General features: G+C 31.6%; 2 protein-coding genes across 2 annotated transcripts; both read left to right on the forward strand.

Annotated features, from left to right (window-relative positions):
- Window positions 1-13,464: 13,464 nt before the first annotated feature.
- LOC136062441 (putative receptor-like protein kinase At3g47110) lies at window positions 13,465-14,010 on the forward strand. The gene has a single exon (XM_065761465.1). It carries the CDS (start codon window positions 13,465-13,467, stop codon window positions 14,008-14,010), a length of 546 nt encoding a protein of 181 aa, XP_065617537.1.
- Window positions 14,011-16,732: 2,722 nt separating this feature from the next.
- Window positions 16,733-23,645, forward strand: LOC112032407 (LRR receptor-like serine/threonine-protein kinase EFR). The gene is made up of 4 exons (XM_065761466.1): window positions 16,733-16,862; window positions 19,979-20,050; window positions 21,135-23,126; window positions 23,290-23,645. Exons 1-4 carry the CDS (start codon window positions 16,733-16,735, stop codon window positions 23,643-23,645), a joined length of 2,550 nt encoding a protein of 849 aa, XP_065617538.1.
- Window positions 23,646-27,053: the final 3,408 nt, after the last annotated feature.

Here is a 27,053-nt window from a genome sequence, read left to right on the forward strand (position 1 = left end):
CTCACTTGAAACTTGGGGGACCAATTGTGCTTATAGGGTAAACTTCAAAAACTAAAAGTGTAGTTTTGCCTAGAAAATATATGATGCATTATATTAATATATACACATCATTTCCTTTAATCGGGTTAAAATCTCACATGGTCATACACAAAAGGGTAGTTATATCATATAAAAAAGTTTACATTTCTGGTTCTGTACATATAATTGTATACATTTGCATAAATAGTACTGTACAATATTGTATATTATTTTTTAAAGGAAAATATTGTATTGTATTCTAATCATGCAAATATGTACAATATTATACATATTTATTTAGTCTATAATGTAAAAGTATGTGAAAAGTGAATATAAAAAACATAATTCTACTTTCTACTTGTCTAAAAATAAATCATATTAGTTTCCAAAAAAAAAAAAAAAATCATATTGATTATGAAACACATTCACTATGAAAGGAAATATATATTAATACTTGAAATAATTACGATTGTCTTATTCTCCAAGAAAAAAAAAAAAATATATATATATATATATATATGATTGTCTCTCTCCTATACCCTACACTTCAAATTTTTTTTTTTTTTGAGAAGCAACATATTCATTAGTTTGGTTGTGAGTTGTAACATTAGAATAAAACTTATGATCTATTTTAGGAAATATCTCATTCATACAATTATATTTCCTAGAAAATAATATATTTTAAATTTTAGAGAGATGAGTTATTTTTTGATGATTTTTTATTTCCATGATTGTTAGGTGGATATGGAAAGTTTATTTATTTAGGAATGTATTAATGTTAAAAATTATTACATCTATTAAGGAATAACTATTACAGCCCTTTTAGAGAGGAACAATTATTTCTCATTTTAAAGAATAGCTATTCATAAAGAATGATTATTCTCTGTAATAAAAATATAACCAAACTATTGAATAATTAAACCATAGGAATAGTTGTTACATTACAATGTCTATTACAGTCTACCAAACGTGCCCTTAGGGTTTGTTTGGAAAAAATTTATTTAACTGAAACTGAAAACATTTTGCTAAAAGTATAGAAAAAAAAATTAGAAACTAGCTAAATAGTACCAAAAGGAAGCTAAAAATTGAAATAAGTTAAAACTTTCATCAACTCCCAAACGGAGTCTTAATGTAAAAATGTAACATTAGTACGAATCATTTTAAAATTATAATTTATAAGTTTAAAGTTTCCCAAGATTTCAACATAAAACAAGCATTTTTCTAATTTTCAACCAACTCTATTATACTCTCCTCTATTCCCCTCATTCTCCTCTGTCGAAACTGGTCAAAGAAAGCGCAGATAGATATAAGCTTTAAAATTGATTATTTTAGTTTCCAAATAAAAGCTCATATTCTATAACTTGTTAAGCCTACTAGCCACTCTTCACCTGTATAAAATTTGAAAATTTTGCCGAAGGAATTCCAAAAAGTTTGGGAAACTGTACTTCCCATGAGATAATTCATTTGGATGATAAGAACTTTACAGGTATGACAATAATCACTTCAATTGAAATACAACTTCCCTTTTGGCTCCAAGAATATTTGAAATTTTAAAAACTTAGTTCCATCAAGTGCAATTATTTAGTCTATCATTTTTTTTTTAGAGGTGCTACGTCCATAACATTTTCATAACAAATTATAGGTGATTAGTTGTTATTAGTTCAAATTTGAACCTAACACTAAGACTATTATTTTGGCCTAACAATAACAACTTGCCACTTAAGATTTGTTGTAAAAATATTGTGAAAATGTTGTGAACATATCATTTCTCTCTTTTTTTTTTGGCTAGAAATTATTTAGTGTTTATCATATGGTGTATTATATGCTCTCTATTCACATAAAAGTAAGTCCCATCTATCTATAGATCATGTAATTTTATGTGATTTGTAGTATTCTAGGTATACGGAACAATTTCTCATCCAACTAAAATGGCGAATATCGTGTTTTACATGTTGCAATTATGGTTTTGAAACTTGGACCGTTCAATGAACCGTAAAAGGGAGAGGTTCAAGGTTTTTGAGGTTGGACTAGGTCGAACCGGAGTCGAACCGTGATGACGTCATAATTAATTTAATAATTAAATTAAAAAATATATATTAAATTAATAAAAATATAAAAATATATCTTTCAAATGTATTTTTTTATATCATAACTTTCACAAGACAAATAAGAAATATCAAATACTAAGGATATAGTATTTATTTATATGTTGATTAGTTAAACTTGTGATGGCAATAATAATATACAAATTATAAGGACACTTATATTATATTAAGTAAAATAAAAATTTTAAATTATTTAATAGTTTTAAATTAAAATAATTATATACTCAATTATATCTATTGCTATTAAAAGAAAGTAATTTTAGAATCATACAATTTTATATATTTTTTGGCACAATTGTGAATTTGAATTCCTATCATTTACATATAGACTCATTATTTTTTATTTATTAGTTACTGTCTATCGCATCACAATTACAGTAAAAAAGTTATAAGATAAACTGTGGTATTAAATTTTTTTTCTTTTAAAAAAATTGTAAATATTAATTGAAACTTTTTTTTGTGTGTAAAATATTGAAACTTGAAAGTACTCTAAGAGTTAAGATATTTGTCACATCACGTTGGGCAAGGTGAAAAAAAGGAATGTCTGAAACTTATCTACCTTTCCAATGTAATCACGTGGAAGGGCTTTGGAAACACAAATAAAAAAGAAATACAAAAACTAAAAGAGAGAGTGGAGACAGACACCTGGAATCTCAAAACTCTTCTATGCAAATGATGTTTTATTAGTTTGCAAGGCAAAACATTCAAAGATCAATGAGATTATGAACATCCTAGGAAAATATTGTGAGTGGTCAGGCCAACAAATCAATTTTGAGAAATCAGGAGTCTTTGCTTCAAAAGGGGTCCAATCTCAATTTCTGAATTAGCTCAGATATCAAAGAGGTTTAAAGAAGTTATCCCAAGGTACTAAATATTTGGGAGTTCCTTTATTCCTCTCAAGCAACAAGAAGAAGGACTTTGCTTATCTCAAAGAAAATCTAGAATCTAAGGCAGGCAGTTGGAAGAGCAAATCTTTGTCTTGGATGGGAAGAGCAACTCTAGTGAAATCTGTAGCCTTGGCTACTCCGCTATACACTATGTCAAGCTTTCTCATTCCAAAATGTTTATGTGAGGAGGTGGACAGTATGCTAAAATAATTCTAGTGGAGCCCATCAAAGAATTCAAACCGTCATTTTACTCCTCTAGCTTGGGACAATTTATGCCAACCAAAATATTTGGGTGGCCTTGGTTTTAGGCACTTCTCAGATATCAATATGGCCCTCCTTTCCAAAGTTGCTTGGTGGATTTTAAATCAGTCCAACATACCATGTGTGCAAGCTCTTATTGCCAAATAAAAGGTGAGAAGAAATTGGCTCAATGCTAAACCATCCAAAAAGGCTTCTTGGACTTGGAAGAGTGTGGAATCTGCTAGACATATATATACTTGTGGCTAGAACTTGCAAGCAAGTTAGCAATGGGGAAAGTATTCTTACGTGGGAAGATCCTTGGGTCCTAGACCTTCCAAACTATAAATTGGTACCTTTATCATCTGAAAATCAATCTAGTTGCTTACTGGTGTCACAGCTTCTAACTCCAGGTAAATCAAGGTGGGACGAGTCGAAACTCAGAGAATTATTCACTGAAGAATCAGCCAAGGCTATTAAGAAAATTCCAGTCAAAGTGAGCCAAAGGGAGGATAGTTGGTTATGGCTGAAATCCCATAATGGAAAACACTCAGTGAAGTCAGCATACAAGGAAATTCTAGCTCTTTCTGATTCCTTTGAGCTTGACCAGGTGAAGTCAAAAATCTGGAAATCAAAAATACATGATAGACTGAAGATGGCCTTATGGAGAGTTGCCTCAAATATTCTTCCCACCAAGGAAAAATTGATGAGATTCTTCCCTTCCATGGATCCCAACTGTCCTCTATGTGATGCCTCACCTGAATCTTCCTTACATCTTTTTGTTTTCTGTCAAGCAGCCAGATCTTTGTAGGCTAGCAATGTTTGGGGCTGGAGACCAAATGCAATGCAGTTCAACAACCCTAGTCAGTTTATAATCTTTCTATTATCTCCCCAAGTTTCTTTCCATGGCTCTTCTGAAAAGGAGGAGTTCCTTTTATTTGGGGCTTTGGTGTTAGAGCAACTTTGGTTTGCTAGAAATCAAGTTGTTCACAAAGGAATTAAGTTTTCCCCAAATAAAGAACTACAAATAATCCTAAAAAAATTTAATGAACACCTTGCTGTGCTTACTGATGTCCCCCTAGTGTCGCCTAGACCATTTGTTTATTCTTGGAAAAGGCCTGAGCAAGGAGCTATAAAGATAAATTGTGATACGGCGATGGGGCTGGACCATTCATTTATTGCCATTGTGGCGAGAGATTGGAGAGGGGACCTAATTTTCTCTTTGTCTAATCGGGTGGAAACCAACCTCCCTCTCCAAGTAGAGGCGGAAGCCATTAATTTGGCGACTTGTGTAGTTGTTAATTGTGGATTTGAGAATGTAGTGGTTGAGAGTGATGCCAAAGCATGTATTGAAGCTCTTAAAGCCCCCACTGATGCCGTGCCTTGGAGAATATCAACCATAGTTGCCAATACTCTTTCGTGGGCATTCTGTAGCCAGCAATTTATTTTTAGGTGGAGCCCAAGAGAATCAAATAAAGCAGCCCATGTATTAGCTGCTTGGTGCCTTAGGAAAAATCTGTCTGGTTGTTTTGGTCAGGGTCATGCTCCTAGCCCTTTTATGGATGTAATTAATTCAGAGCATCTAAATGTTGTAGTTGATGTTTAGCCTTTGTTTCTTTGTTCTATTAATAAAATTTTCTGTTCATCAAAAAGAAAAAAAAATGAAAAGAGAAAGGGGGAAAAAGAAGAAAGAAGAAAGAAGAAGAAGAAGAAGAAGAAGAAGAAATAGCAATAGAAGATTTGGCGTGACTGGTGACTTATGTGGGCAACCTGCTGCTTCAAGTACTTGGTGCAGCCCCTGCTTAGTTGTCTTCTTCTTCCCTGTTTATTATTATTTTTTTCCTACCAATCCTTTGGTGCCAAATCTGAAAAAAGTCCAAAGTGTGTGCTGGTGTTAGCTGAAAAAAAGACCGTGAGAACCGTTCACGGTTCTAAGAACCGTGCGGTTTGACCGCAATTCACACGGTTCCATGCTTTTTCTTCATAGAGAGGTTCTTAAGGATAAAAGAACCGGAATGAGGAGAGATTTGCGGTTAACCTGGTCAGACCATACGATCCGGTCTAGATTTCAAAACACAACTTGCAGTGCGTTTATAAAGACCACAACAATTAGAGAAGTAATTAGTGTATCCAGGGTACGTATTATACGTATTACAAGTCTTAGTGTGTTACAAAAAATTTGTTACAAACTAATATGTTTGTTTATGGTGATTCCTGTAGACAAGCATACTAATGGAGATTCTGGAGAATCAATTTTGCATAATAAATGGAATAAAGTGCTTTTCTTTGTTTAATAGAAAAAATAGAATAAAGTGCCTGCCTAACAGGGCTAAATATTATACAATCTTTGGTAATGAGTTGTTCGCAATCATTAAAATGCCCGGGGAAAAAAAAAATGAGAACTCTTTTTTGTTTGAAATTTTTTCGATTATTTATATGTTTTCTTAGAGGAAGCAATTCCCCCATCACCTGCCAAGAAGTTATAAATTAATAATAACTTTTTGAGTTCCAACCATTGTCTCATTTTCCAGTTAAAATATGAATATTTTTATTTTTCTAATATTTTGATGAATTTATTTTTTATTTTTTATTTTTTATTTTTTGATAATTTCCAAGCATACAGCGAGGAGCATTTATTGCATGCATCGCTTGCCCAGATGATTTTACAATAATTACTCTAGAAAAGGGCCATCATTCATTCAAAGTGGATCTTCACACTCAGACCATTAATAGAAACAGGGAAATTTATTGAGTAGTCTTAATTCATCCAAAGTGGATCTTCCCAAAATTTTATGTTAGTCTTTTCAATTTGTAACCAATATCTATCAGAAGATGGAAGTTGGTGGAATTCCATGGGGCCAATAATATAACAATCCGCCTTGGGAGGTGTTATTCTCATATGAAGCTGATAGTGAATTGTTGAGGAAAATATTTTTTAGGCTTCTTTTCTTTTTTTTTTTTTTTTTTTTTTTTTAAGAATTTGAGGATGCTGAGAATGAAGTTGAAAATGCCTAGGAAATTTTTTGGGTTTATTAATCATGAATTTAACTATATATAAGTGCTTTAAATCAAATTATGCTAATAGTTGATCAGTAGAATGCCCAAAAAGATTAGTTGGACCTCAAAACTCAAAAGATATTGTTTTGCCAAAGTTGACAATGAGATGTTTTTGCTCACTAGTTTTGAGGTTAAAATAATTGTCTTGGTGGACGGTTCCCAATTAATCCAATCGGACTATACAGTTTGGACCAGGTTTCACAACCATGAGTAATAATCTAGGACTAGGGCAAGATCGTAGTAATGTTTGGTGCACTATTGTGGCATTACGAATATGATTCTAGTTGATGATCTGCAATTCTATTTGTTAATTAATAATATCGCAGCCCATGTTTAAACAAGGATGAATTGCAATTGGATGATATTAATTTTTGGAACAAAGTGGTTGAACCGTTTATTTTTTCGCTTAAATCATGTACTATTGTATTTTTTTTTTTAGTTTTTTTTATTTTTATTTTTTTTTACTCTTATATGGAAAATACTAAAGTTACAAACTTTAATTTTACAAACTTTTTTACAAACTATTAATATCGTGAGGGGTTATTGGGAAGAAAAAAATTACTTCAGTGTTGTACTTAAATGAGAATTAGTTAGAATTTAATTACCACATCAACCCTTTATTTATAGTGCTTCTAGTTCTTAGAGAGTTTAGATGATTAGAAGGTAATAAAGAGGTCCAGCTATCCAGGTGGATAGAGAGAGATGTAGAAGAAGAAAACAGGGTTGAGGGTGGAGAATTTTAATTAAATTTTGGAGTTAATGACTTGATGTTGATTTTTAAAAGGTTTTTTTTTTTTTTTAATAATTTCTAGAAGGTTGTTGATCTGACAATTATTATTGTTTCTCTTGACCATTAAATTTAAAAGAAATGTGTAATGATCTAAAAAATGTGTGACATATTCTTCAACCCCATCTTATATATATATATATATATTCATTTTTTTGGACAAATTTTATTTCAAATCTTATAATTGGGGGGTGCTCTCAAATTAAACCGTAAACTTGAATTATTTTAAACCTTTTTGAGAGTATTCAATTCACCTCCTTTGTCTATTTTTCTCTAATGTTATTTGCTAAACAAATGTGCCTAACAAATACCCACACCCCTTGGGTGCTTGGTAAAGCCAAAGACTCTCTCTCTCTCTCTCTCTCTCTCTCATTTGTGTGTGAGTTTTAGCACTTGAGTCAAGCACAATGGTAAAGATTTCGCCTTTAAAAAAAAATTAATAGTTTTATTAGCACCAAACAATGTCGTTTTTCACCTATTATTTTATGTGTTTTCCTTTTGTGTAGTTATATTTTTTGTGTTTTACTTGTAGGGACAGACTTTTAGCAAATGACATTATCAATGAAAATAAATTAAAAGGTTAAAAATTAAAACGATTTAAAAAAAAGAAGAAGATGATTTTAATTGAAATATTTTTAGGTTTAAAAATTAATTCAAATCGCCAAAAGAAAAAGAAACATCGCCACACGTTTTGCCTTATTGAACGACTTCGAGTCTTCCACCAAAATAGAAATAATGAATAGACCTTTTGCTGAACCTAAAATTGGACAATGATCTTTGTCATCTTACAGTAACTTTAAAGTGAGAATTAGAATGTGGGCCAACATAAATGTTCATGATACGAATTTTTTTTTTTTTTTTTTTTTGATGGGAATTCATGATACGAATTGATCATGAAACTTTTCTACTTTGGAGCGTCAAACAAGGGACAACAAGAAGAACACAACAACTACTTAGGCTCCGTTTGGAAATTTATAAGGGAATAAAATAGAATGATCATAAGAGAATGTAAAGGAATGTAATGGAATTGAATGTATTTAAGTAGGGGAAATGAATAGAAAAGAATAAAATGGAATGGAATTAAGTAATCTTGATTGGATGTTTTAAAATAAAGGAATGGAAATGAATGGAATATAAGTAATTTTATTTGCGATCAACATGGAGGGAATGTAATGGAATTATTTTATGACAATATTCTATTAGGCCCCTATTTTAAAATAAATAGTTGAATATATAGGAGTATTTTTGGAGTTTTAGTAAAAAAATCATTGAATATAATTCCATTTTCTCAAATTTCTCCCAATTTTAAGGAAATGAAAATTTGAGGTTTTAAGAGAATAGAGAGGAATGAATGTTTCCTCATACTCATTCTATTCCTTCTATTAAAACTTCCAAACAAGGGAATGGAAAAATATTATAAAATGATTATTTTCATTCCATTCCATTCTCTTCTCCCAAACGAGGCCTTAGTGTTATTATTATTATTATTTTTGAAATTTAAATCTAAAAACTGAAAGATTTGGTCTATGGTCGAAAGCTCTTTAGTGATCAATATTTAATTGTGTTTTAATAATCCAATATTTTCTTACAACTTCCCTATATTTTTCGACACATTTTCAGTTTTTATTTTAATATTTTGACATACGTTTTGCTATATTTCAGGTATATATGTCAATATCATTTTTGTCATATTTTACTTCAAAAAAATAATATATTGCAAATATGAGTTTTTAACTTTGAAGTCTGAAGCCTAAACTATATTTAAGATATTGAATTTTTTTTTAATTAACAATAAAAACATTGATATCTTGATTGCTCCCTGTGTTTCAATATTTTTTTATTTATATAAATTTGATAGTTATAACTTACAACAGGGAGGTGGTGGTTATGAATCGTGAATGACTGATGAAAGCACCAGTATTTTTAACAATTATTTAATCCATGATTAAGTTTTTTTTTTTTTTTTTCTCTCTTTTTATTTTATTTTATTTTATTTACGCTGACTATGAGTACATACTGCACTTTCAATAGATAAAGATTAAAAAATTTAGCCGATATGTACTTTATATACAAATAATATATTAATCTAAAAAAGAAAATAAAGCAGAGGAACAAGATAGGTACTTATATGGTTCTCAAAAAGATAAAACCTTTATCAAAAAGCACATTCTACCTTATGATTAAGAATTCTGATTCAATTATTTACCCAGTAAGTACGTTATGAAAAGAAAAGCTTTAGATGGTTCACTATCAATGATTGTTGCAAAAGTAAGATTCCAGTTTTATGAAAATCATTAGTAATAATGATATTATTATTATTATTATTATTATTTTTGAAAATAATTAGTTATATATACATTAATACGCTGATGACCATGCAACTCAAAATCCTCTATTCTAAACGCCCAAGCACTTTTTGCATTCCAGGTTACCATCTTAAGATAGCAACATGCGGTGGTAACGATGTGTTCAAGAATCATCAACTTAGATGATAAAATCTTATTTGATAAAAAATGAAAACAATAATTTCAAATATTTCAAATAAATTTTTAGAAAGGCAAAGTATATATCATCATATATAAATAAGTTTTTAGTTATAAAATATTATAGAATAATAAAATCAACATATTTTGAATTTTAAAAACATGATTTCAATTAAATAGAAGCATTAATCACGAAATTGTATTGCCTTAATTTCTTTTATCACATGCCAAATGTAGAGAGAGAAAAGAGAGTTTCTCATCTTAGTGTATGCTTTAATGGGGCGTTGAGTATTAAAGTTTTTTTTTTTTTTTTGAGGGGGGTTGAGTATTAAAGTTAATAGAGTATTTTACTATTTACAATATCAATTAGAGGAAAAAATATTTTATATCAAATAATAGTACATACATCACTCATATCAAAATGTAATAAATGAGAGACATGTGAGCAAAAGTAATTACACACTAATATGTGTGTCTCATTTATTAATGGGGCAATAATTTTTTCATATATATCTTTTATAGTCCATTTGGATTGAAGGAGGGGAAAAGGGAGTGGAGGGGATCAATCCAAACAGCCATTATTTATTAAATTTTAATATGTTTGATATGGTATCATTACAGCTACGTATTAATCTTGGAGAAATGATAGGATGGTATAAAATGCCAATAGAATAATCCAAAATTGTTTCTGCAAGCATTGGCAAAATATTATAGTCTCTCAACTATGCATTGATGTTTATCCTCGCACGCTCACCCGCTTGGCCTATGGATATACATCCTAGCCAACAAATAATTACATCACTGTCACGTGTCACAACGAAGCTTTGTTGCGTAAGAATATTATCATATCAGCTGGTGATGTCATCCTACCACATCAACACTATGCCTTATGACCCACATCACCTAACCCCATCAATATTGACATGTCATCATCTTAATTAGGCCATATCAGCACACATGTTAACATTTATGCCATGTCAGAAGCGATGATTATTGCACTGTTGTTGAATATTGATTGGCACCCTTGATTGTTTAATTTTTCTAGCAAGCAATTTTTTTCCAATTAGGGTACTTTCAATTCCCACTTAATTTTCACGTTAGTTCTAGATTTGGAGTTAGTTTTACATTTGAAATTCCCAAATGGCCAATTCAGAAATACTGCATTACTTCTATATATATATATATATATATATATAAGCCTCCTCATACATTAGATTGTGAGATTGAATAATATATTCAGTTTCAACGAGGTTAAAAAGAAAAATAAAGAGATGAAAAATTGGACTTATTATTATGCTATGCTTATGGCCTCTATTGAAGTTAGGTAGAACATATGCAAGTCTTTAATTTGTTTTGGTACAAGGCTTCGTGAACCGCATGGAACTAGCTTTATTGAACCAGAACTTTGCATGTAGAAGAAGTCAAGGCGCAGAAATGTCAGCAGCGATGATTATTGCACTGTTGTTGAATGTTGATTGGCACCCTTGATTGTTTAATTTTTCTAGCAAGCAATTTGTTTCCAATTAGGGCACTTTCAATTCCCACTTAATTTTCACGTTAGTTCTAGATTTGGAGATAGTTTTACATTTGAAATTCCCAAATGGCCAATTCAGAAATACTTCATTACTTCTATATATATACATACATATATATATATACATACATACATATATATACATATATATATAAGGCCTCCTCATACATTAGATTGTGAGATCGAATAATATATTCAGTTTCAACAAGGTTAAAAAGAAAAATAAAGAGATGAAAAATTGGACTTATTATTATGCTACGCTTATGGCCTCCATTGAAGTTAGGTAGAACATATACAAGTCTTTAATTTGTTTTGGTACAAGGCTTCGTGAACCGCAAGGAACTAACTTTATTGAACCAGAACCTCGCATGTAGAAGAAGTCAAGGCACGGAAAAGCATGCAACTTTTCCTCCGGAATTGGAAATTCACATCCCTTTTTCCCAACATCTGGGGGCCTCATTTCAGGAAAAAAAAAAAAAAAACATCTGGAGGGCTAGTGGGCTACACCTTTTTTTAGATTATTCAATTGATAGGAGACTACAATAAAGTTCTATAATATAAACACAAGTTAGCTTTATCATATTCCTTCAGTTGACGGAGTAAACCCGCACTTGACGTTTGATTAAAAGAAAAAGAAAAGGAAAAGCATGACTTGCCAGAGACTCGGAGGTGACTATCAAAACTAGAAAGTAATATATGGTTATGTTCCGTCAAGGGGGGAAAAAAACCTTTTCAGCTAAAATATATTATGGATTGAGATATATTATGGATTGAGATTAGGTGCACTTTGATGCATTGAATATATATATAAAATCTGTGTCATTGAATCAGTACCAAATGGGCAAACTATACATATATTATGGATTGAGATTAGGTGCACTTTGATGCAATTCCTTTCAATGGTTTGAGATTTAAAGTTGAACCATTGATTAAAAAAAAGTTAAGAAAAAAGCTAAGAGAAGTAAAAAAATTGAAAAGTGAAAAAAAAAAAAAAATTATGAGTTTGAAGGGAGGAATTGAATCAAGTGTATGTATTGCACCTGATCTCAATCCATATATCATAATACCATTCATGAGAAGTCATAAAGACATTTTCACAATGTGCAGTAATGTATCTAGTAATTGAATAAAAGTATATATTTACTATCTTTACACAAAAACTGATTGGTGTCTTAATCTGATGATAAATAACTATTATCAGGAGCGGACGTTATAGGTTTGAAACTCTCTAAAAAATAAAAAACTTAAATATGTTATCAAGTCATGATCATTGGTTTTTTAATAGATATGATGGAAATTTAATTATATTATAGAGTTCACTTTATAAGAGCATTCACATTGATAGAGTCATAAATTTAGCAATATGACTCCAGAAAATACTACTTTATCTATCTTACTTTTTCATTTTACAAAACACCAAACATCAGTAGTTTTATTTTAACTTTCAATACAATAAAATAATATAAAAAATACAATAAAATAATATATTCACTACAATAAAATAATATATTTACTACAAAGCAGTGTGAACACATAAATAAAACAATATATTTCATATAAAGTAGTGTGAACACACAATTTAATACTCCCTCCATCACACTTTTTTGTCTTATTTGAAAAATTAAACTTTTTAAGGGGACATTATTTATTGTCTTGTCTACTTTTAAAAATGTATAAGTTTCCAAAACTACCCTTAAAAAATTTATCAACAAATTAAATTAGTAAATTAATAAGGGTATAATAGGAATATTTGATGGTGCTAAAATTAGCAATATGGCTTTTTAGCTTTTTAGCACCACCAATACTAATGCTCTAATGGTTGTTCTTGTCATCAGGTCACGACACTAATCATTTTTTATGCATAGATGAATTTCGAAACCCCAAATCTCTTGTTAGATGATAAGAGATTTTGCCAGTTGATGAATTAACTTGAACCCACAAAGTTGTTATCATCATTTATTCTCTAGTTTCCTTTTTTTCATAATTGATCCCACCATACGGTTCATGATAACTGATCCTAATCTCTATTGAACTTTCTCACTTAACCACTAGAGAAAAAGAAAGGAGGGGAAATGAATAGAAGAAACCACTATGTTACTTGTACCTAACAAAAAGTTTCTTTTTTCCCTTTTTCTTTTTAGACGAAGACTACAAAAAATTGAGTGTTGATTTAGTCATCGATCCTCTTCTTTTTCTTGGTAATTCAACAACAGTTGATTTCTTCATGTATAAAAATCATCATCCAGCCACACTTGTTTGATACAATAGTTAGCCTCATATATCAACCTACGCATTGAAACTCATGGATATTTCTTTCTTTTCCGTCTTTTTTGTGTTGTTGCTGGTACACTGTTTTATGGCTAGCTCAGCTGTTGCAGTAAGAACCAACATCACCACAGACCAACCAGCCCTTCTAGCTCTCAAAAGCCATATTAATGACCCTAACAGAATCTTGGCAAGCAATTGGTCTACCTCTACCTCTACCTCTACCTCTGTCTGCAACTGGGTTGGGATCAAATGCGGTGCCAAACACCTTAGAGTCACTTCCTTGAATCTTTCTCACATGGGTCTTTCAGGAACCATTGCTCCACAAATAGGAAACCTAACTTTCCTGTTTAATTTATCCTTTAGAAACAATAATTTTCATGGATCTCTGCCCAACGAGTTAGCTTCTTTACGTCGGTTGGAAGTTGTCAGCTTTGGATTGAACAACTTTTCTGGAATGTTACCATCATGGCTTGGGTTCTTACCTAAACTTCAAGTGTTGTATGCTTATACAAACAGTTTTGAAGGTAGTATTCCAGAATCTCTAGGCAACATATCGTCACTGAAAGTACTCCATCTCAGCGAAAACAATCTTTCAGGTTGGATGCCTTACACTATCTACAACTTTCTATCTTAAATTAATAAGAAATGTTAATGAGTGGCCTTAGAGTACTAATTAATAATCTATTTTAAAAAAAAAATTATGAAAAATAGAAAAAAAAATAATTAATATTTTGATAACTTTTTCATTTTTCATAAAAATAGTATCAAAATTTTTTTAAAATAGATTATTAATGAATATTCTAAAAGCACTTGTTACCATAATCTAAATTATTTTATAGCACCCAACATTTTGTCCTCTTTCTTTTATCTCGAGAAAGAATCTTTCGCATAAATTATTGGGTAACAATTAATGCGCACATACTATTGAAGACAAAATGCACACTTATTTTTTTCAAATACACCATTCAAAATATTTTATCATTTCTTATACCCTATACGGCTATACCTTTCATATAATTCAATGACGTAGTACGTATCACTCATCTTACTCGGAAAAGAGAAAAGTAAAGAGCGGAAAATACGATCGCTCCCCCCCCCACTCCAAGCTTCTTGCTCCAACGAGGTTACGCCGAACCTATTTCTTCTCTAGCTTCCCGGATTCCGCTACTTGACCATAGCATCAATCAATGTATATTGGTTCCTTTCCAAACTGCTTCCCAAAGCACCAAATGGACCTTCTCACAGACGTGGGTGTGGTGAGACAAGGGTTTGGTAAATGACCTCTCAAGGGTATGACAATGGAGAGGAAGAGAGTAGAGGAATTTGTAGAGTCTCTTTAGATGAAGATTGGGGATGAATCAATCTTGTATTTCTCTAAGGTTTTCTCTCACAAAATTCTCTCTGGAAGCTCTCTCAATATAATGGGTATAAGGGTGTATATATAGTAGGGTGAGAAGGGAATGCAAAACGTCAGTTTTTGCCAAACAGGGCAAGTTGGCGTCTTGATCTCGTGGCTTGGCCAAGTCGCGAAATCAAGTCGCGACGTAACGGCCTGGCCAGACTGGAACTTTTGTCCTGTAGCGTGACAGTTGGCGCGACCCTTCAGCTTCCCAGTGTGCCTCTCACGTGACTGCCTTTCGCGGCTTGTCAGTCGCGAACCACCCGCGAGTCCTAGTCGCGAGACTCTGTTTTTCTTGCACACTCTTGAGCTTTTCTTCACGTCTTCTCACACACTACGCTTACAATTTTCCCACCTAAATACAGGGTTACTAAGTGCTAAATTACAAGCAAATTGATCACGGAATAAAGCCAATTAGATGGTTGATTAAATTCAACCTTACAATGACCCTAACAGAATCTTGGCAAGCAATTGGTCTACCTCTACCTCTACCTCTGTCTGCAACTGGGTTGGGATCAAATGCGGTGCCAAACACCTTAGAGTCACTTCCTTGAATCTTTCTCACATGGGCCTTTTAGGAACCATTGCTCCACAAATAGGAAACCTAACTTTCCTGTTTAATTTATCCTTTAGAAACAATAATTTTCATGGATCTCTGCCCAACGAGTTAGCTTCTTTACGCCGGCTGGAAGTTGTCAGCTTTGGATTGAACAATTTTTCTGGAATGTTACCATCATGGCTTGGGTTCTTACCTAAACTTCAAGTGTTGTATGCTTATACAAACAGTTTTGAAGGTAGTATTCCAGAATCTCTAGGCAACATATCGTCACTGAAAGTACTCCATCTCAGCGAAAACAATCTTTCAGGTTGGATGCCCTACATTATCTACAATTTTTTATCTTAAATTAATGAGAAGGGTTAATGATTTCCCTTAGGGTACTAGTTAATAATCTATTTAAAGAAATTTTTTATGAAAAATGGAAAAAAAGTAATTAATATTTTGACAACTTTTTTCATTTTCCATAAAAGTAGTATCAAAACTTTCCTAAAATAGATTATTAATGAATATCCTAAAGGCACTTGTTATCATAACCTAAATTATTTTATAGCACCCAACATTATGTCCTCTTTCTTTTATCTCGAGAAAGAATCTTTCGCATAAATTATTGGGTAACAATTAATGCGCACATACTACTGAAGACAAAATGCACACTTATTTTTTGCAAATACACCATTCAAAATATTTTATCATTTCTTATACCCTATACGGCTATACCTTTCATATAAGGCGTAAATGCACTTTTAGTCCCTATATTTTGACTTTTTTCCATTTTAGTCCCTACATTTTATTTTTTCCACTTTTAGTCCCTAAAATCAATTTACGCTTCTTATTTTAGTCCTTTCCGTCAGTCAACGGACGGAAATCACTGAAGTGCCTAACGGAAGGATTAAAATATTATTAAAAATTTAATGTAGCAATTAAAAAAAAAAAAATCAAAATAAGAACACGCTAGGACATAAAACAAGAACAAAAACCCAGATATTCAAAATCACAACTCAAACCCAGATTTTCTCATCATTCAATCAACAATGAAACCTCCAGCAAATAAAATTCATAAACCCAGAACAAGAGCAAGGATACCCAGATCTGAACAAACTCAGTCACACAAGTCTCAAACAAACCCAGATACCCAGCAACTGATTCTCCTCTTGCTGCACGCCACGGCCACCACCGGCGATGTTCACATTTTCCATATCCAAACACCATCCTCCACCGAAACCTCCAACAAATCAAACCCATAAACCCAAAAAAATCATCAAACCCACATGAAAAAAACAAACCCAGAAATTTAAAACAAACCATCACCCAAATGGAAAAACAAACCCAAGTCAGAGAGATCGTGACCAACACTAATCGATCTGTGAACTACATGCCCCAACCCAGTGACGGAGCTCCATGCGTGGTGACGCTGATCCCAGGCGATGGGATCAGACCTCTGGTGACCGAAGCGGTGGAGCGAAGAAGGATGCTGAGAGAGAGTTGGAGAAACCGATTCGGTACGATGAGGTTAAGGTTGTGAAGGTAGGTGCGAAGAAGCCTACAATGCCACAGCCAAACCCACGCCCAAACCCCAATCAAAACAACCACAACCAAACCAATGCCCAAACCCGAATCAAAACAACCACAGCCAAACCCACGCCCAAACCCCAATCAAAACACCCATCTCCCAGAAATTTGAATCTAAAACCTCCACAAACACATAAACAAACACATAAGTAGTAATTTAAAACCCAAACCCAATCGGCTTAGGGCCATAAAAAAAAAAAACAGACCATTGTTGAACTCAACTGAGAGAGAGAAAAATTGATCATACCTAGGAGAGAGAGAATGGACGATCTTAACCTGGAGAGATAGAGCGTGCCGAGTAGAAAGAGAGAAATCGGTGGTGTGTGGCTGGGACTCTCTTTCTCTCAATCTATCTCTCCCTTTCCCTCTCTGACGATCAATGCTTATTTTTGAGGAAGACTGAATTTTTTTTTGTTATGTTTTTTTTGTTAATTTGGTTTATATATTCAGATTTTCTATTATAATATTCAGAACCACCCACTTGAAATCATTTTCATTTCTGAACTTGAAAATATTTTATACTTTGAAATCATTTTACGTTGAGCCAAATCTGGGTTTTTGTTCTTGTTTTATGTCCTAGCGTGTTCTTGTTTTGATTTTTTTTTTTTATTTTTTTTTTTTTAATTGCTACATTAAATTTTTAATAATATTTTAATCCTTCCGTTAGGCACTTCAGTGATTTCCGTCCGTTGACTGACGGAAAGGACTAAAATAAGAAGCGTAAATTGATTTTAGGGACTAAAAGTGGAAAAAATAAAATGTAGGGACTAAAATGGAAAAAAGTCAAAATATAGGGACTAAAAGTGCATTTACGCCTTCATATAATTCAATGACGTAGTACGTATCACTCATCTTACTCGGAAAAGAGAAAAGTAAAGAGCGGAAAATACGATCGCCCACACACACACACACACACACACATATATATATATATATATATATCTATATTGGTGACCAGCCTCACAAATAAATCACAATATATAATATATCAACAACGTCCCTACCCAATCCATCTTTAATCTTTAGTTCTTTAAGCGTTAACTTTTTGCTGGCCTTATCCTAATAAAATGGAGACTGAGTAGTATTTTTCACAATATATTTCGTGTAATATACAATACGATAGAGGTACAATAATGATGTATTCTTTCTTCTTATATAATGATGTAAGTTATAATTTTTTATTCATGTTTGGTTTTAATATATTTTTCAAACTTAGTATTAAGTTACAAGTATTAAAAATATGATTATATACTCGAAAATTTTAATATATTATATGCATGCCTTGGTTTTTTAAGACATTTAATATCGATTTTTGTTTGAATTAACTTAAAATATCAATATTTATATATATATATATATATTTTAGATTTCATTTCCAATTATTAAAAGCTGAGCTAATTGAAAATTTCATTAGAAAATATATATCATTTAAGAAAAAACAACAACATATAAATTTCACCAACTAGGTTAGGAGATATTTATATACATAGGAAAAAATTTATGCACAATACTTATGTGCTGTTCTTTAAATTCCCCTTTTAAAATTTTGTCATGTAAATTTTTCTTTATGGAATGGAAGTGTATTTTTTAATTAAGTAATTACATGACAAAATCTGAAGATAGGAACCTAAGGAATAACACCTAAAGTACTGTACTTAAGTTTTTTCTATATTATAATAATAATAATAATAATAATAATAATAATAACAGGTAAAGTTCAGAAAAAGTTAAATTAGAATTTAAGATTAGAATCTAATTTTGCAACATATGTCTAAATTTATGTGGGGACTACACAATAATTATCTACTGAAGTTTAGGCCATGTGTCCACTTAAGTTTTTTAATTTTTGTTTCAAGTGAGTTAATGAGTACAAAATACTAAAAATCTAATATTAATGAACTATAAATTTAAAAAAAAAAAAAAAACCAATCATACATATTCAATAAAAATCACTACACACCAAATATCACTATACATTCTATTTTATCAAAAATTAGAAAAAATATATATTCATAAATAGTATCAAATTTAGATAAGATTTTAATACGCGACTAACTACGTTTACTTTTAAAAAAATTAACTAATTATTTATATTTTTATGACAAAATTGTATTTAATTTTAAATATATCCATATGTATGCATGTGTTAAATGCCATTTTTTTTTTCATAATTTGACTAATTATTTATATTCTTATAATAAAAATTGTGTTTAATTTTAAACGCATTCATATATTTGTATGTGTTACATGCTAGTTGTTATAATATACCATGTCAAGTAAAAAAAAAATTCTTGGTTACATTAGGAGAGTTAATATTTATTTGAAGTTTTGAGGAATATTCGGTCTAGGCCTGGAGCAAGCCTTAAATAATAAAGGTATAAATGTATTTTACCGTATTAGTTATCCAAGAAATTAAAATTCAACATGAGTACAAGTCATTTGAACAATCAAAGTTCAAAGAAAATTCACTCCATACGTGACATAGCTGCAAATTAATCAATGATTCATGAGGTTCATTTGGCGTCTCCTCACATCCCAATGGTGATGTGCTAGACCCAACTTAATGTAAAAATGTAACATTAGTCCAAATTATAAGAAGTGTTACATCCATAATATTTTCATAACAAATCATAAATGATAAGTTATAATTGGTTCTAATTTGATCTTAGTGGAATGACTTTTTTTATCTACCATTAACAATCCGCCACTTAAAATTTGTTATGAAAATATTGTAGACATAACATTTTTTTGAATTATTTGAGAATTCTAAGTTTAAAGTTTCCCAAGCTTTTCCACATTATACAAATATCTTCCTTTATTATGAACTATGAAGCCCGGAAAGATATAAGTTGTAAAATTGATTATTTTAATTTCCAAACAAAAAGTTCGTATTCTATCACTAGTTAAGTTAAGCCTAATCATGACTTATGAGTAGATCTAGTTGTGTGCATTTGCGTTAGAACCATTTTCCCTCTCTCTTATGTGTGTGTGTATGTTTGTTTCTCCAAAAAAAGAAAAAGAAAAGTTAAGCCTACTAGCTCATTGATCACTTGTATACCTTTTGAAATTTTGCAGGAGTAATACCACAAAGTTTGGGAAACTGTACTTCCCTCGAGATAATTCACTTGGATGATAACAATTTTATAGGTATGACCACTTCAATTTAAATACTATATATACTTCCATTTCTGCTCCAAGAGTATTTGAAATTTAAAAAAATTAGGCCCATCAAGTGCAATTATTATTATTATTTGAGAATCTAGACCTGGAGGCCAAGTATTATTTATCAAAAATTGAAAAAGATTTAGTGTATCATTTGTTTTTTGCTCGAAAAATTATTTTGTGTTTATGGTGTATTATATGTCTTCTCTCACATAAAAGCAAGTCTCACTATATGTTAAGTACATGAGATTCACTTTTATGTGAGAAAAATTTATAATATACTAGGTTATTCAGAATAATTTCTCACCCAACAAGAGTGGTGAATATTGTGTACACATGGTGCAGTGTGTTTATAAAGACCACAGTAATCAGTGTACCCGGGTCGTATTACAAGTCTTAGTGTCTTACCAAAAAATTGTTACAAACTGATATGTTCGTTTATGGTGATTCCAGTAGACAAGCATACTAGTGGAGATTCTGGAGAATCAATTTTACACAATGAATGGAATAAAGCCTAACAGGACTAATTAAACTGATTTGCATCATTATATATTACAAGTAGTGCACAGATTACTATTATAGAGCAAGTAGAATAAACAAAAAGTACTCTCCTTAAAGAAAAGATTTAAAGGGGCAGGTTTTCCACCTTGGCTAAAAAAATTGAATACCCTTTCATTATCTACATAGAGTGATTTGGATGAGTACTATATATTGATTTGCTTCTTTGCTTATTATCGTTATTTGTATATGTGTGTCAGTGTGCGATTCGCCAAAATGCAGTCCTTTTTTTCAACCATGTCAAATGTACTTAATTTTTTTTTTCTTTTATTTGGGAGAGGAAAATTTGAATAATAGATGTCTTCATTGAAAATTTCAGGAGTTGTTAACCTATTGAACTATAAGGCTCTTGGCTCAAATTCACTTAGTACATAGGATGGTTGTGACCTTTTATATGATAGTTGCCATCAATTTTTCTAAATACATAGGATGTATATTTCAAAGAGAAAAAAAAAAAAATTTACGTTTTGTGGATAATGAGGTTTGAATTTGTTTTGAGTTATTGTGGCAGGTGAAATACCACTTGAGATTGGCACACTTCAAAATCTGACAGAAGTAAGTTTAGCTAATAACAGCTTAGCTTATCAGATCCCATATGCAATCTTCAATAGCTCAAAGATTGAAGTCATTAGTTTATACATGAACCAGCTCTCAGGCCATCTTCCACCAATTATAGGCAATTGGCTTCCAAATCTTAAGGTGCTTTACCTATGGGGCAATGAACTAAAGGGAATAATCCCCAGTTCTATCTCAAATGCTTCTATGCTCGTTGAACTTGAGTTGGGTGCAAACTATTTCTCTGGCTCTATTCCTAATACTTTGGGAAATTTAAGGCATCTGGAGAGACTCAACTTAGTCAACAATGATTTGACTAGCAACTCTTCAACTCTAGAATTGAGTTTTCTTTCATCGTTGACAAACTGCGTAAATTTGACCAGTATAGTGTTAGCAGAAAACCCATTGAATGGAACCCTTCCAATTTCCATAGGAAATTTCTCTACTTCTTTGGAAGAATTTGTAGCATTTAATTGCAACATTAAGGGAATAATTCCAAGAGAGATTGGTAATTTAAGCAACTTGATGACCTTACACCTAGAAAACAATGAATTGGTTGGACCAATTCCATCTACGGTTGGAGGAATAAGAAACCTCCAAGGTTTGTATCTTCAACACAATAGATTGCAAAGATCTATACCAAATGGTATTTGTCAGTTGAGGAACCTGGATGAATTATTGTTAAACCATAATAAGCTCTTTGGACCAATTCCAACATGTTGGGGATATCTTTCTAAACTTCAAAAGTTGTACTTGAATTCCAACAAGTTGACTTCCATACCCTCATCCTTTTGGAGTCTTACAGAATTACTGCAAATAAACTTGTCCTCTAATTCTTTAAGTGGCTATCTGCCATTAGATGTTGGGAAATTGGAGCATGTAACACAAATAGACCTATCATGGAATAAACTATCAGGTGATATCCATGCTATTAGAGGCCTATATTCTTTGGTAAGCCTATCCTTAGCACATAACAAATTCCAGGGTTCTATTCCTCAATCATTTGATAATTTGATAAGCATGGAACACTTGGATCTCTCTGATAACAACTTCTCAGCAGAAATTCCCAAGTCTCTAATGAAACTCAAATGCCTTAAATATTTCAATGTGTCTTTCAATAGATTGCAAGGTGAAATTCCATTTGGGGGTGCTATTGCTCAATTCTCAGCTTCATCATTCATGGGAAATCAAGCATTATGTGGTCCACCCCAACTTAAAGTTCCACCTTGTGAAACAAGTAATGTTGAACAATCAACCACTACAGTTATAGTAAGGTATATATTACCGGCAATGATTGCAATAATACTAGCATTATTCCTCACATTTGCTCTGCTGAGACACCAAAAGAGAGCTGCAAAACATAATGGTCAAGGAGATTTGTTAGCTCTAGCAACATGGAGAAGAATAACATATCTAGAACTTGAACAAGCAACAGATGGATTTAGCGAAAGTAATTTAGTTGGGAAAGGGAGTTTTGGCTCGGTGTACAGAGGGATGCTTTCAGATGGGACTAGTATTGCCGTAAAGGTTTTTAATTTGAATATAGAAGGAGGGTTTAAGAGTTTTAAAGCTGAATGTGATGTATTGTGCAGTATTCGCCATCGTAATCTTGTGAAAATCATCAGTAGTTGTAGTAGGATTGATTTTAAAGCCTTGGTACTAGAGTACATGCCCAAAGGGAGTCTTAAGAAGTGGTTGTACTCTCATAACCACTTCTTGGATATGACAGAAAGATTGAACATGATGATAGATGTTGCATCATCATTGGAGTATCTCCATCATGGTTCTCCTTTACCTGTTGTTCATTGTGATTTGAAGCCTAGCAATATTCTCCTAAACAAAGATATGGTTGCACATGTAAGTGATTTTGGCATTTCAAAATTCTTAGGCAATGAAGAATCTATAACACAAACCATGACATTGGCCACTATTGGTTACATGGCACCAGGTAATGTTTCTAGTTTACAACTGATCATTATGTTTACAAAGACACACACACACAAACGCAAAGTTGTCTTAGAAAAGTATTGAGCATTTTTTTTTTTTTTTTTTTATTTATCAAGGAAAGATATTGAATACTTTCTAACAATAAATTTCAATCAAACTTGTAGGGTATGGATCACAAGGGACCATTTCCACACGTGGTGATGTGTATAGTTACGGCATTTTGTTGATGGAAACATTCACAAGAAAGAGTCCCACAGTTGAAATGTTTACCGAAGAAATGAGTCTAAAAGATTGGGTAAAACGGTCAATACCCCTTTCAGTAATTGAAGTTATAGATGCTAATTTGTTGAAGAGAGGTGAAGAGAATTTTAATGCTAAGCTGGATTGTATGTTGTCTGTTATGCAATTGGCTATGGATTGGTCAACAGAGGTACCTGAAGAGAGGTCAAACATGAAAGATGTCGTAACAATACTCAAGAACATCAAATTGAAGTTTCTAAAGGATGTTGGAGAAGATTGAGAATATAAAATTTGTTTGTAGTTTTTCCTTGTTTGTGCGCTTGACTAATTATATTTCGTAGATTATGCTACTCCCCTAAAGTAGTACTGAAGGATGTAATTTACCTAATTATGTTTAACTATATATATTGGAGGCAATAATTTACCTAATAATGGTAATAGACAATGCAATGATTAGTAATTTTCAGTTAGCAACCAATAAGATAAACATATATAAGAATATTATTAAAGATCATCAATAAATTATGAAATATCTATTTTCACCTTGTTTAAAAAATCCTGCAAATTCACAAATATAATCAGAAATGAAATCCATCAATTCAGTGTTTTTCTTCACAATTTAGAAGTCTTTCTTCTAATTTTGGTAATGCTATATGATTCAAAATTTTCATTATTATTTGGTGCTTTCCTTGACGAGTGGCCTTTGTTTCTTCTAAGATTAGAGTTACCGTTATTTTGATTTTCATTAGCCTAATTTTTTTTTATTCTTCCTTTTAGGCATTGATATCTATCATTAAAAAAAAAAAAATAAATAAAAAAAGGTCTTTTGAATGCTATCATTTGAAGTATTGAAATTTACCTTAGATCCAACAGTGCCAATAAAATCAGGAGAATCGTCTTCAATTCGTTTTTGTACTCTTCGTCCACTCTTAGGTAGGTGATAACAGTTTCCATGGGAAGTCCTTTTCTTTAATTGTGTTTCAAGTTCTTCCCAAGTTCCTTCCATGAGTAAGGTTGCTTATCAATGGTAGCTGGGACTTCCATCTTCTTATCTACTTGAATATAAGAATATTAATCATAGCTTATCAATACTTGAATAGCTTATTAATGATCTTTGAAGGTCATAAGCTCGGTTCAACACAAACTTGTTTACCATTATTTTAAGTCTAAAATAGAGGCTACAAGCCTAAAAGCGTAATTCTCTGATTCGATCACTTCAATGTCATATATTTGTTGAAGTGGCTCCCATCTTGTGTTTGAGAGAGCTATTAGATTTTGTTCTCCTCGACACCAAACCTCGTGCTCACTATACTTATTGTCAACTTTGGATCGAAAATAAATACATTTGCATATATAGTAATGTACAACATTCTATATTACTTTTCTTTTACAGAAATATTGTATGCTTCATGCAAATATGTACAATATTACCCTTATTTATTTAGTTTATAATGTAAAAGTACATAAAAAGTGAATATAAAAAAACATAATTCTCCTTTTTACCTGTCTAAAAATAAATCATATCGATTATGAAACACATTCACTAAAGAAAAAATATATATTAATACATTCACTATGAAAGAAAAAATATATATATATATATATTAATACTTTTTTCTCAATATATATATATATATATTAATACTTAAAATAATTAATATATTAATACATTCACTATGAAAGAAAAAATATATATATATATATATTAATACTTTTTTCTCAATATATATATATATATATTAATACTTAAAATAATTATGATGGTCTCTCTCCTAGCCGGCCTACACCATAAATAATTCAGTCACTACTCATTATGATTGTCTCTCCCCTATACCCTACACCTTAAATAATTTAGTCACTGCACATTATGGTTGTCTCTCTCCTACCTATACCCTACGCCTTCAATAATTAAGCCACTACTCACTAGTGCACTACCCACCCGTTCTCTCTTCCCATGCTGTCCACGGACAAGAGAAAAGTAAGGGTGGAAAAAGAAATATCATCCTTCGAGTGTGCTTGTTTTGCAACAATTTTTTCTTTTAAATTTTTTACTTTTTTTAAAAAAAAAAAATCTATAGTTGGAATTGGGGTATTTAAATTTACATGTTCAATTAAAAATACTAAAAAATATTAGTTAAACTATACGACTCTAGCTAATAACTTTTTAGCTTTAAACTATAATTAACCAATTTTAAGAAAATATGCCAATAAATTTTCAATTTTTTATTTTCTTTAAACGCACCTTAAATTTCAACTCATGCACAAAATAGTATAATTTACATGGATAAACAATCGCTACATTTGTAACAATTAATAACTTGATTTGTCTTTTCTCTTATCTTACTATTTAATATATATATATATATGGCAAAATTTAAATACAATACCTTATGTCGTATCCCTCAGGTTCAATTTTGACACGTGTTTACTTAATGGTTCATATAACCAGCATTAAATATTAAAAATTCCTTCAATTCTAATTCAATACCCACAGTATTGCCACAAGTTCCGAAAACCAGATTTAGCAATTCCATTATTTTGCCTATGAAGATGTCCAAATCAATAACTTTCGATTCACAGCAGAACTAGATTGCAAGAAAAGAAAAGATAATTGAAAGAATTTTACTATAGAATTAACTCCAATAAAGCTACTAACTTCCATAACCTAACATAAACAAATCCAAGAAAAATATTACTCCCACATCAAACCCTGTCAGAATGCTCCGCATCGGAGAAAAAATTATTTCCCTTTCTACAAACCAATAAATGCAGAATTGGTTTTTGAAAGAAGTCAAACTCGATGATGTGATGGTTGTGGCGGTAGCAGTGGAGGAGTGAGGCATTCGTGGAAGGATGAGAAGATTTATTGGGTGGTAGAGCCATGACAGTCGTTGTTGTTGGTGGTAGCTGCTGCGGTGAGGCTCGCCGTTCTAAGAGCAGTTGGAGGACAATTGTATGACATCATTTGGGTGGTTCGGCATCGGCCAAACAAAAGCTTCCAAAACTTATCGCAAATTTTTTCTTTTAAATTTTTTACTTAAAAAAAAAAAAAAAAAAAAAAAAATCTATAGTTGGAATTGGGGTATTTAAATTTACATGTTCAATTAAAAATACTAAAAAATATTAGTTAAACTATACGACTCTAGCTAATAACTTTTTAGCTTTAAACTATAATTAACCAATTTTAAGAAAATATGCCAATAAATTTTCAATTTTTTATTTTCTTTAAACGCACCTTAAATTTCAACTCATGTGTTAGTGTATAGATCAGGCTAGATTAGTCCATTGAGCTTAACTCAGTATATTACTTGTACTGCACTCATGTTACTTGTACTGCACTCATGTTACTTGTACTGCACACATATCTAGCCTATATAAGGCTCTCTTTTGTACATTGTTTTACACACATTAATATATACTAACTATTCAGTCATTCTCTCTCTCTTTATATTGTTAACATGGTATCAGAGCGATAAGGGGGAGGAATGCTTACCCGAGTGGAACGACGAAGTTCAGGACCATCAGGAGACTCAAGAGAGGGTGGTGCCACAAGATCCAAGACAGGCGGGTCATATGCCGGGGACAAAACCGGAGATGAGTCGTCTGGAGAGGCAACCGATGTTGAAGAATCCTCCACAAGTTCAGGATAGAGAGGGAGGAAAAGATCAGTAAAAATGGGAGACTCAGA

This window comes from Quercus suber, unplaced genomic scaffold (assembly GCF_002906115.3).
Source record: "Quercus suber isolate HL8 unplaced genomic scaffold, Cork oak 2.0 scaffold_415, whole genome shotgun sequence".
Taxonomy (NCBI): domain Eukaryota; kingdom Viridiplantae; phylum Streptophyta; class Magnoliopsida; order Fagales; family Fagaceae; genus Quercus; species Quercus suber.